Below are 13,178 nucleotides of genomic sequence, written 5' to 3'. Positions count from 1 at the left end.
GGAACTATCTTGTGAGCAAACAAAATGGTTAACTGGTCAAAAATACATTAAAAGAGTACGGATGGATAACAAAGAACTTTCCTCCTATCCTGGGTGGCAAAAAGGGGCACCATAATGGGCTCTAATTTTGATCATTTCTATTGGGAACTCTTCTCTTTTATAAATGCCACTATTCTGACATTTTATAGTGGCATTTCATAAGGTCTCATTAACAACGTTTGCTGATAAACTGCTGAAACCCATCAGGTGGCAAATTTCTGACATAAAGTGATTATAATGTATGTTTTTTGCCTAAAACACTGCTCGATTTTTCCAGTAATGGAGGTGTCTCCATGGAGGAAAAATGGCTCTGGCAACCTATATCGACTTCTGATGGAAATTCATTTTGGCTTGGTTTCTGCTTATGTGATATTTTTACATCTGTGACATCACAGTTGATTATTTTTGGTATTTTTGACTGTATTTCTTACTTTATTCCATATTGGTTGACGGACAGACTCATGAGGCCACTCTTCAAACTTTGCCCAGTATGTAATATAAAATTTAGGGAAATTCACCTTTTTGGAAGAAGATTCCATCTAGTCGATCATAACTATTTAAAAATCTCAGTTCTAAGAATTAATGGAAGCTTTAATAATAGAGAAACATAATTTATTATACATACTGTTTCTGTAGACATCTTGGCAAGAAAGAAAAAGTAAAAAAGCAAATTGCATATCTACTTTATGCCTGAAAGTCACTCCAGTGCTCAGTAGTAAAGGCTCCTTTTTGTCCCTTTTGACCTATCTATGATCCAGCCCTGAGTGCATCATTGACTGAAGCCAAGAGAGAAAAGGAATTCTACTTGAGATAATTAAGCAGAAGTTAATTGTCTCTCGTTCTCCAAAAAGTTTGTTCCATTGTTATGTCATATTATCAGAGGGAGCTCGGTAAGGAGTTCACAGGCTTGGGAAGACTGATAATGTCTGACAGACGCTTAAATCAGCTTTTCCCCATGATCAAACAGAACGACTCTAACGTGCATGAAATACAGTGACCTAGTTTCATCTCCAGTCTTTGAGATCGAGGATTTGTTCTTCAGGATACAGTGGGTGTTCTAATGTCTGGATGAAGCCGGGCGCTTTATATTTAGAAAAAATTAATGTTGATGCTTAATGAAGTCAATCTCGGAATGCAAAATTCTACAATGGACAGTGGTTTTGGGCCAACACGTCATGAAGAATTATGCTCAGCTGGCATCTCCTTAGCTTGATAGTAATTTATGTAGTGAACAAGAGAGATTTTCCATTTTTCTTTTGACTATTTAGTGGTTTCAGCTGTTGTCTTTAATTATTTTTTGCTGTTCTTTTCTATTGTCTTTGCAAAGTTGCAAGTGTTGACCCAAGAGAAGCTCCTGAAGCCCTAGGCTCTCAGGTTTGAGTATTTTTGCAAAATTTACATGCTCTTAAATGCTCACAAAGATTTTCTTCAGTATCCACCCAGATTATTTGACTTCCCACTCATTAAATTGTTAACACCCCCAAGGGACAGAGAGTGATGTAATTGAGCATATACTTATACAATATGCTGTTGTATTCAAGATATAGTTATATAATCAATATGGACTTAAAGTGCAGACTCTCAGCTTTAATTTAACTGTACTTCAATTGGAGCAAGGGTATTTCTGCTCTTTGATATGTAGCTGTCTCTTTTTATGGGGACCAAAAGTAATTAAACAATTATCTAAGCAGCTCTTTAATAGGCTACATAAGCTGTTTGCTCATTAATCCATGATCAATTAATATCCGGAGCTGATTCCAGGCATGACATTTGCATTTGGAAGCTGTTAAATGTGAACCTACAACAAGTGATCAAATGACCTCTCGATGGAAGAGAAACAGACCATCGTTGGGCTGAAAATAAGAAAAACATCATCAGAGGTAGCAAAAATGTTAGGAGTGACCAAATCAACAGTTTGGTACATTCCACAAAAACAAAGAGCTTGTGAACTCAAAATACTTGGAAGTCATGGAAGACAACCATGGTGGATGATCACAGAATCTCTTCAATGGTGAAGAAAACCCCCTTCACAATATCGACCCAAGTGAAGAACACTCTCTGAGATGTAGGTGTTTCAGTATCTAAGGGTACGTGCCCATGATTAGGAATTGATTCGGTGTTGACACTGTGCATTTATGCAGCATCGGAACCGCAGAGGCCAAATGTTACAGCATAATGGATGGGATTTCTAGAAATCTCATGTCCACTGTGCACCTTTGTGCACTTGCGGATCACCCGAGTAAACTGACATGAGGTGCGTCTTTCAGGACCGTCGCATGTTAATTTCTCTTGCGGAGATGCTACCATGGCAAGGTGACCCTATTCAGGATAGTCCTACACTACCATCCCGAATAGGATCACCATGCTGTGGTGGGTTGGCTTTTATGCTATTTGTGATAAAAAAAAACAGTGTTACTAAGAACCCTATGTTATGTAAATGCACTTTTGCTTTTTACTTATTTAGTCACGGCAGGGTTTATGTTCATTTTGTATCTTGTAGGTTTTGTCTGTTTTATGGCCAATGTGAACATGCGTTTATATGTCACAAGGAAACCCACTCCAAAATCCAGCTCAATGTGTTTTAACTATTAGCATAGGGCCACATGTGATATAACTATTGTTATTATTAGTATAAGGCCAGAAAACATGGCGGCTGATAGTTAAAAGGGCTGTCCAGTGATGTGATATTGATGGCCTGTCCAGATAGGTGAGGGTCTGACACCTGGCGCCCCTACGATTTGCCCTCTTCCGGTCTGTTGGTGGCTCTATGTACAGTGTGTAGATCAGAATATTACAGCTTTCTACATCTGGTGGCCATTCCCAGTTTGGCCTCTCACTAAGTTAAAGGGAGCAGAGTTGCAATACCAAGCGTGGCCACTAACACAGTGTAAGGAGCTGCGCTGACTTGCCGGGACAGCGGGACTGTGCCCTTAAATCAGGACAGTCACTCTGAATCCGGGACAGTTGGAAGCTATGCAGTTTCATAGGTGATTAGGCTGTGGTCCTGCAAAAATTCATAATCCCACCTAACAGTCAACTTAAAAAGCCTTAGCAGCTGCATGCCTGTTCTGTTTATGGACTCACTACCACCTTGTCAGTGCCACCACGAATGACCTTACTCCTATGGCTGGCACAGTAGGGGTGACAACTAGTGATGAGTGAGTATACTCGTTACTCGAGATTTCCTGAGCAAGCTCGGGTGGTCTCTGAGTATTTGGGAGTGCTCAAAGATTTAGTTTTTGTCTCCGCAGCTGTCTGCTAGACAGCCTGAATACATGTGGGGGTTGCCTGTTTGTTAGGGAATTCCCACATGTATTCAGGCTGTCTAGCAGACACATATCATGCAGCTGCGGAGACCAAAACTAAATCTCTGAGCACTCACAAATACTCAGAGACCACCTGAGCATGTTCGAGAAATCTCAAGTGACAAGTATACTCGCTCATCACTAGTGACAACTCTAACGTAGGAAGAACCGTGTGGCTACGAGGTTGGAACGTAAACTTTGGTATTTGGGTTTCTATTAATTTTGAAATGAAAGGTGTAGCCATCGAGAAATCGGCTATGTACATCATTTCCAGTGCACCCATGGGACACGTCTTTTCGAGATATTTCGAACAAGCCTCTGAAAATAAATATTCCCTAAGTATCAGAAATGCTAAGCAACCGAGACGTTCTTGGCAAAACTCCATATCAAAGAAAGTTATGGTAAAAAGGGAAAGTTTCAAAGTTTCTGCTAATTCTTATTTATTGAACGAGTGCCAGACAGTTGTTAGAATGGAGCGTGATGTCTTTAACGTGCTTTGCCAAATTAATATTTATGAAATGCTCGGCTATTAAACAGCCCCGACTCCTCCGTCTAGATGTGCTTTTCATTGCTAACAAATTGCACTAATTTGCTTTGTAGTTTTGGGCCTGGAAGAGTCATCATAAGGCAAGGTCACGTCGCTCAGAACTTCTACCTGATTCTCTCAGGCATGGCGGTAGTCACCAAAGTGTCAAGCAGTAAGAAGACAGGGGAGCATTTTTCCAAGACAGTGGCCTTCCTAAAGAAAGGGAAGTACTTTGGGGTACGTGGTCGTTGTTTATTATGCCGTCTGCGTGATAGAGTCAGAATAAGCCGCTCTGCAGATAAGTGGATGTTTGTAAATTATAATGAGTAATACATTCCAGTTTATGTCCTGTGCACTGGGGAAACGTCCGCCGGCTTCGCTCTGATTTAAAATCAGTCAATGAAGCCTTAATGAAAACTCTCACACAAAAATCACAAAGCAGGGCTCGGTGCCATTGCTCTACCTGTGCCCGGCCTGAGACTCCAGCAAAGAAACTTTGTTTAAAGGGAATGTATCCTCAGAAATTGACCCCTTTTTTACATCAGGTTTTTGTGTTAAAGTTATTTTTTAAACATTTTTGGCAATATTTTTTTTTTTCATATCACAATCTATATATAAAAAAGAAAAATAGAAATCTTGCAATTTTCACACTGGCCACCAGGACTATTTTAGACTTGTGCTTCTTGTTCCTTCAGGAAGACTTTCCAGTAGTCTCAATATCTTCACAGGCAAGATGATAATCACAGGCAACATACCTTTACACAACAAATAACACAGGACCCACCATTCACAATAGGTGATATCACAGCTCACCTCCTCCTCCTGTACAATGACTGATAACACCTCTATATGCAGTAGATAACACACGATCCACCATTCACAATAGGTGATGTCACAGCTCACCTCCTCCTCCTGTACAATGACTGATAAACCTCTATATACAGGAGGTAACACAGGATCCACCATTCACAATAGGTGATGTCACAGCTCACCTCCTCCTGTACAATGACTGATAACACCTCTATATACAGTAGATAACACAGGATCCACCATTCACAATAGGTGATATCACAGCTCACCTCCTCCTCCCATACAATGACTGATAACACCTCTATATACAGTAGATAACACAGGATCCACCATTCACAATAGGTGATATCACAGCTCACCTCCTCCTCCTGTACAATGACTGATAACACCTCTATATACAGTAGATAACTCAGGATCCACCATTCACAATAGGTGATATCACAGCTCACCTCCTCCTCCCATACAATGACTGATAACACCTCTATATACAGTAGATAACACAGGATCCACCATTCACAATAGGTGATATCACAGCTCACCTCCTCCTCCCATACAATGACTGATAACACCTCTATATACAGTAGATAACACAGGGTCCATAGATCACAATAGGTGATGTCACAGCTCACCTCCTCCTGTACAATGACTGATAACACCTCTATATACAGTAGATAACACAGGATCCACCATTCACAATAGGTGATGTCACAGCTCACCTCCTCCTCCCATACAATGACTGATAACACCTCTATATACAGTAGATAACACAGAATCCATAGATCGCAATAGATGATGTCACAGCTCACCTCCTCCTTCTGAACAATGACTGATAACCACTCCCTTAAACAGAATTTATAAGAGATAATAATTATGTGACGATTGGAGACCTCCACCAGTCCCGTAAATGTAGGTGCCCAAAGTCCCCTCGTTGAATGGAGCATGTGCAACCACCACTTCCATTGACCATAAATGGAGCAGTGGTCGCACATACTAAGTTCTACTTTACTAACACATTTAGGTCCCACGTTCTCAGGATTGGCATGAGTCTCAGCAGCCAGACCGCAAGTGATCATATAGTTATTATTTATCCTGTAGGTTATAAATGCCATTTTTAAGAGAACCCCTTTAAGTCATATATTTGAGCCAATGTGGAACTTTTAAAGTCTGGCAAAGCAAATCTTTCCAAGAACTGAACAAGAACAGAATTATTGGGGCTTAGAAGTTAATTAATTCAAATCTTTTAGCAAAACTTTCAGTAAGAAAGGAAGTTCAGTTTCCTGGATTCCCAAATGACAGCTCAGACCTTGGAGAATCCACAGCTTCAAGAAATTTCCAAGAGCGCAATGATGAGGAGGAGAGAATGCATGATACATCCTTGTAGAGAGGATGCTCGCTAATTAGCGACACCTGACTTCTATACCTGTGGGCTTCTTAATTAACTGGAGCCGAGGGTTTCTCTGCACTTATTACAATGTAATAGTAGAGAACGTAAGGGAAGTTAGCAGCCGCACGTCGTCTCCTCTGTGAAAGCTGGCATGTATCTTCTCTCCGGTCGATTTGCATACTTTTTAGAAGATATGCTAATGAGTTAACTGTCTTTGCCTTCCTCGCTGTATGGTAGTTCCATCACATTAGCTAGAGAAATGACTGGTTTAGTTAATTGGCTCTAGAGAATGGTCTCATGGCTTGGGGTTTTCACCACACACTGCCTATAATTGGTCAATTGTAAAAAAAAAAAAAAAAAGAAATCGACATTTAACAAAGAAAATCTTAAATCTGTCTATTTATCTATCTAAAAAAATGATTAATAAAGCAGCATCAGCCTATAAAGTGTCCGGGTGCCAAGCCTCCTAGGTAGTTACCAAGCCTCTTCATTAAGACAAAAATGGAAGTGCACTGCAAAAATAAGGTGTAATTCTCAAGTCAATGAAAGGTTTAGACTTAGAACCGAAACGTCGCCACATAGGCTTATAAAGTCATATGAATATTGTACCTTATCTATCTATCCATCTATTTTCTCTTTGCATATATATACTTATAGGAAAATAAATCCCTTTGCCCTTCTGGTGCTCTTGCCCCTTGTGTATAACCTTCTAGCCCCATTGCCCCTGGTGTATTACACCCGACCCCCTTGCCCCAGTGTATAATGTCTGGCCCCATTTCCTTCAGTGTATAACTTTTAGCAGATGACAGCAGCACATAAAGTGTTTTTAATCTTCAATATTTGAATGAGGCCCTCCAGTTGTTGTCTTCAAGGGTCTATGGATGAGCCTCCTTATATTTTTGTTTTGGCTTTGCATTGTGTGCATAGCCTTTATGAGTCTAGGAGTACCACTACATGAAAAGTTGAACCGAATATATATGAAGCTCCCCTTTATGTCTAATACAGGGTGTTTCTGAGTCCCTTATTTTTGGCAGTTCTTGCTTCCTTCATAAATTACACTGAAATTTTATTAATTTTTTTATATAAAAGATTCAATTTTGGTTTACCTAAATTATTATTATTTTTTAAAAATCCTTTTAAAATTTTGTCTTATATACAAGTCATTATAGAGGGAAGAATGTTTCTTAACATTTTTTTCCTGTAAACTCCAATTTCTTGTAAATTTTTGAATATTCTATCTATCTATCTATTACCTATCTATCATATATCTATTATCTATAAATCTATCATTTATCTATCTATCTATCTATCTATCTATCTATCTATCTATCTATCTATCTATCTATCTATCTATCTATCTACAGCGCCCCAGAGTCCTGGTCATTGCAGTAATGTCGCTCTGCCGCTAAGGGGAGTGATGTTACGTCTGACTGCACTAAAGGAGTTCACCTGATCAGGTAACACTCACACTACACTTCACACTCCGGCCACCAGGGGGAGTGGTTCTATCTAGTAGGCCACTCCTCACACTCTGGTAAAACTGGGGGTTGGACAGGAAGACAGGGAGAAGTAACTGGGGAGAGCTAGTGAGAGGACCTGTCAGGGATGGGATCCTGGCAGACTTCTAAGCATAGCACAAACCAGTGAGCAACGGGGATACAGCAAAGAAGTGATAGAACCAGAAGGAGTCGTGCTGTAAGATCGAGGCAACATCCTTCTGAGGGGCAACCGTCGGTGACCGGAACGCCGAGCAAGTAAGGGACTACAAGCATTACTTCAAACCACGGCCGGACAGCCAATTATAGGTTGGCTGTCTCACTAAAACACCTAAGCAGACAACGGAGGCAGCTGTGGGAGAGGGGCGACTCTAGAGTCCCGGAAGAACTCCAGGCCTACCCCGTCATACGGGTGCGTCCTAGCCATATCATCTGGGGGACGGAGAGAACGAGCATCAGAGACAGACAGAAGCAGTTGTGAGGACTATCCCGGGGTGCTCAGCAGGGAAGGACTACAACACATAGGCGCTAGAAGGTAGACGCTGATTCCCACCTGTGAAGGGGACTCCTGATGTGCCTTCAGACCGGCCGGTCTCAGACAGCCCGGTTAACAGTGCCCTGGATTGGACACCTGAAGCCTTCAGCAAAGAGGTAAAGAGACTGCAACCTGGTGTCCTCGTTATTAACTGCGACCGGCATTACACTGCACCATAACATCATCTTATACCACCACCTTTATTGTACGCCCCACAGCAGGGTCACGGACCGGGTCTAGCCACCGTGACAACCCCAGAGCAGAGACTCAGAGGCCCGGTACCGGGTACCCCTCGGCCCTGCGGCAGTGGGGGCGCTACAAACTTGGCGTCACGAACAGGATTTACTTAAGCCTGAAGAATCAGGTCATGTGTGCCTTGGAACTAATGTGATTACTGTGCTTGGACTGTGTATTGTCATTTACCGCCAAAATTCGCCATTGCCGCGCACGGAAGGAGGAGCCTTAGCTTCGTGGGCGGAACCGGCCAAAAGAAGCGCGGAACGGAAAAGCGCGGTAAGGCGCCAATCCCGGAAGAGGAACTCCGACCTCCAGCAGGTTAGTGGGAGGAAGGGACAGCCATGTCCGAGTCGGTAGGAGAGGAGGTGGCGGCCGCAGCCGTGGACGCAGGGGCACCTCCGGTCCCCGCAGCGGGCGAAGCCGCGGCCCTAATACCACCACTGGCAGCCCCGGAGCCCGCTGCCCCCATCAGCCAGTCGGACACCGCCGCTACCGCAAAGGCTATAATGCCCTTCTCTATGCCATACCTGCCCGGGGCGGCCTGGCTCCCACGATACTCTGGGGATTCACATACATTCACTGACTTTAAAGAAGGGATCTGCAGCCTGCTCGAGTTCTATCCCCTGACAGAGCCTCAGAAGGTTCATCTGATAACAAACCAACTCTTTGGGGCGGCTCTGAGAGAAAGGAAATCCTGGCCCGCCGCGGATAAGGGAACTGCACAGCATGTTTTTGCAAAGCTTAAAGCCACCTTTGATACCCGCACGGCTACCGAAATTAAACTGACTTTTTATGGGTGCAAGCAGAGGCCGCAGGATAGCTTACGGGATTATGCCCTTAATCTTCAGGAGGTGATGCGGGCCATTAAGCAGAGTGACCCTGACAGCATGCAGGATGAGGATAAACTCCTGAAAGAGCGGTTCATTGAGGGGCTCCTGTGCAGCCACCAAAGGGGTCAACTGCACTTCCTGACCATGCAAAATCCAGACTTGACTTTTGCGCAATTCAAGGATAAAGCTATCCAGGCATGGCAGGAGCGACAGCCTAGCCGTGCAGCACCTCCCAGGCGTCCCGCTCTCACATACCACCAGGAGGTGGCGTCAGATGTTCCAGTCGCCGCCGAGGCCGATGCCCAAAGCTTAGAAGACGACTCCTCTGCAGGACTCCGCCTTCAGATGCAGGAGCTGACCAAGAGCGTTGCTGCCCTGGCCCGGACGGTGCGGTCCCTACAGGAGGCCCCCAAGGAGAAGATCCAGCTGGCCACCAGACCGGAGGATGTTCCTTGGATGCGACAGAGGAGGACCCCGCCGACCAGAGGCCGATCCGACAATCGCTTCCATGAGGATGGACGACCCATCTGCCGCCGCTGTCATCAGGTGGGCCACCTTGCAAGGTACTGTCCTTTAAACGAGCAACCCCTGGGGCAAAGGGCCAACCCCCAGGAATAGGACGGTCAGGCCCACAGCATTGGAGAGCCAAATACATTGGAGGGCGACCAGTTCTTCCTGTAGTGGTTGACGGCATCCCCCTGAATGCTTTGCTGGACACCGGTTCTCAGGTGACGACTATGCCTTATGTACTCTATAAACGGTATTGGGAGGACACCGATATTACTCGTGGCCCCGATGACGATTTCACCATAATAGCCAGTAATGGTCAACCATTGCCACAAGTGGGGTATAAAGAGGCCACTATCAAAGTGGGGCGGGTGGAATTGAAAGCCCAGGGGATTGTGATTGTTGATATTGACCGCCGAGAATGTAATCCCATGATGACTATCGGTACCAATGTTATAGAAAATTGTCTTGCAGAAGTTATTGTTTTGTTGCAACAGGTAGCCGAAACTGCTGGCCACAGCGAACAACGTGCCCTGCAAAAAGAAATCAGAGCTCTGATGCAGAGACAGGAGGTAGAGCTGACTGGTGGTGAGATTGGCCGTGTCACTGTGAGTGATTCAAACCCCATTGCGATACCCCCCAGGAGTGAAATGTTAATATGGTGTCGGGCAGCCATAGGCCTCAGGGGAAAGGACTACCAGGCCCTGCTAGAACCCGTATATTCAGACAATAGGCCTACTATTCTGACAGCCCAGGGGGTGGTCGACGTGCACCAGGGGAGGGTGCCCGTACGGGTCCTCAATTGTGGGGAGGAAGAGGTTCATCTCACCAAGTATGCCACGCTCGCTAAACTGTTCACTGTCAACAATAGTGTGATACGGACACCTGAACCCTTGGTCCCGTCAGACGTGACGGAGGACAATGGTTCTGCAGGGCACACGAAAGATTGGTGTCGGGAATTGCATGTGGGCACTGACTCCACCCCATCCCATCAGAAACAGGGGGCCTACAGGGTGGTTTACGAGTACGAGCGGGTATTTAGCAAACACCCCTTAGATTTTGGACAAGTGAAGGGGATCCAACATCACATCCCCACGGGAGATCATCGGCCCATAAAAGAGAGGTATCGCCCTGTACCCCCAGCTCATTACCAGTGTGCCAAGGACATGTTGCGAGAAATGAAGGAGGCTGGGGTGGTGAGAGACAGTTGTAGCCCCTGGGCAGCTCCATTAGTCCTTGTTAAAAAGAAAGATGGCACCATGAGGATATGCGTTGATTACAGGCAGTTGAATCGCATTACACATAAGGATGCATACCCACTGCCCAGGATAGAGGAGTCTCTGGCTGCTTTAAAATCCGCTAACTACTTCTCTACCTTAGATCTCACCAGTGGGTACTGGCAGGTTCCCGTGGCAGAGGCGGACAAAGAAAAGACGGCCTTCACGACACCGATGGGGCTCTGCGAGTTCAACTACATGCCTTTCGGATTGTGTAATGCCCCAGGGACGTTCCAGAGGATGATGGAATGCTGTCTGGGGCACAAGAACTTTGAGACCGTACTGCTGTATTTGGATGATGTCATTGTCTTCTCTAAGACCTATGAAGACCATCTGAAGCACCTGGCTGAGGTGTTTGAAGCCCTGTCCAACTTTGGCTTAAAGGTGAAACCGTCCAAATGTCATCTGCTGAAACCCAAAGTGCAGTACCTGGGCCATGTGGTGAGCGCCGAAGAAGTGGCCCCAGACCCCGACAAGGTCACGGTGATCCAAGACTGGCCGAAGCCCAGCAACCTCCACGAAGTCCGGCAGTTCCTCGGACTGGTAGGCTACAACCGAAGGTTCATCAAGGACTTCACCAAGAAGGCCGCACCCTTGCAAGACCTGTTGGTGGGCCAATCAAAGAAGGCCAAGGGGAAGAACGCCCCATTTGACTGGAATGAGGGTCTGGAAGGATCCTTCACGTGTTTGAAGTCGGCACTGACGGGAGAAGAGGTACTGGCCTATCCTGAATACGACCAACCGTTTGTGCTGTACACGGATGCCAGCAATGTGGGATTGGGAGCCGTGCTGTCCCAGGTCCAGAAAGGCAAGGAGAGGGTGATCGCTTACACCAGCAGGAAGCTTCGTCCCATGGAAAGGAACCCTGACAACTATAGTTCCTTTAAAGGGAACCTGTCACCTGAATTTGGCGGGACCAGTTTTGGGTCATATGGGCGGGGTTTTCGGGTGTTTGATTCACCCTTTCCTTACCCGCTGGCCAGAGCTGGCCGCAATATTGGATTGAAGTTCATTCTTTGTCCTCTGGAGTAAACGCCTGCGCAAGGCAATATTGCCTTACGTTGCGTTGGCGTGTACTCCGCAGGACAGAATGAACTTCAATCCAATATTGCGGCCAGCATGTAGCCAGCGGGTAAGGAAAGGGTGAATCAAACACCCGAAAACCCCGCCCATATGACCCCAAACTGGTCCCGCCAAATTCAGGTGACAGGTTCCCTTTAAACTGGAGTTCCTTGCCATCGTCTGGGCAGTGACAGAGAGATTCAAACACTACCTGGCCTCAGCGAAATTCACCGTCTTCACGGATAACTATCCGCTAACGCATCTGGATACAGCCAAGCTCGGGGCCTTGGAGCAGCGGTGGATGGCCCGGCTGTCCAACTACAACTTCACCATCAAGTACCGGGCAGGACACAAGAATGCGAATGCCGATGCCTTGTCTCGGATGCCCAATTTGCCAGAAGCAGAGGAAGACCCGGAGGCACTTGAAGAGGTGGAGCTGCCCGCATTCCATCGCCCAAAAGCCACTCAGAATTCCCATCATGTGAGGAACAGGCATAAGAACCAACCGGATGCTACGCTGAACCCCCTGCCCCATCACGGGTGGGCGGAAACCCAGGATGGTGACCCCGCGGTCCGTCGGGTGAAAGAGCTCTTGACGCAGGCAGGGTTACATCCCGGCCCAGATGACCCACAGGAAACCCAACAGCTGTGGAAGGGGAGAAGCAAACTGTTTATCCATGATGGCAAGATGTGCAGGAGAAGCATCGATCCACATACTCATGAATTGGTGTGGCAGATAGTGGTGCCAAGGCGAGATGCGTCCATGGTTCTTGGAGCCTACCACGATGGAGCTGGACACTTCGGATGGAGGAAGCTAGAGAGGCTACTCCGAGGGAGGTTCTATTGGATTGGCATGAAGAGAGCCATTGAGAAGTGGTGTCGGGAGTGTGGTCCATGTAGCCTACGCAGGAAGGACCGTGGCAGCCAACGAGCTCCCCTGCGGCCTATCATCACCAAACGGCCGCTCGAACTGGTTGCACTGGATCATGTGAAGCTGACACCTAGCCGGTCAGGCTATATCTACGCTCTTACCATTGTAGACCACTACTCCAGATTTTTGGTGGTTGTGCCTGTCAAGGATCTAACGGCCAGGACTGCCGCCAAGGCCTTCCAGCAGTACTTTTGTAGGCCCCATGGCTACCCGGAGAAGGTACTGACCGATCAGGGACC

General features: G+C 46.1%; 1 protein-coding gene across 1 annotated transcript in view; it reads left to right on the top strand.

Moving 5' to 3' along the window:
• The window catches only part of LOC143817283 (cyclic nucleotide-binding domain-containing protein 2-like), a 297,967-nt gene that overhangs the window by 138,232 nt on the left and 146,557 nt on the right, over positions 1 to 13,178 (top strand). Inside the window, exon 7 of the mRNA XM_077298552.1 lies at positions 3,945 to 4,107. Coding sequence (XP_077154667.1) covers positions 3,945 to 4,107 — 163 coding nt within the window. The remainder of the gene's footprint in view (positions 1 to 3,944; positions 4,108 to 13,178) is intronic.

The sequence above is a fragment of the Ranitomeya variabilis genome, chromosome 3 (genome assembly GCF_051348905.1).
Source record: "Ranitomeya variabilis isolate aRanVar5 chromosome 3, aRanVar5.hap1, whole genome shotgun sequence".
Taxonomy (NCBI): Eukaryota; Metazoa; Chordata; class Amphibia; order Anura; family Dendrobatidae; genus Ranitomeya; species Ranitomeya variabilis.
The sequence above is the reverse complement of the archived record's forward strand: the minus strand, read 5'-3'. Positions and strand labels throughout refer to the sequence as shown.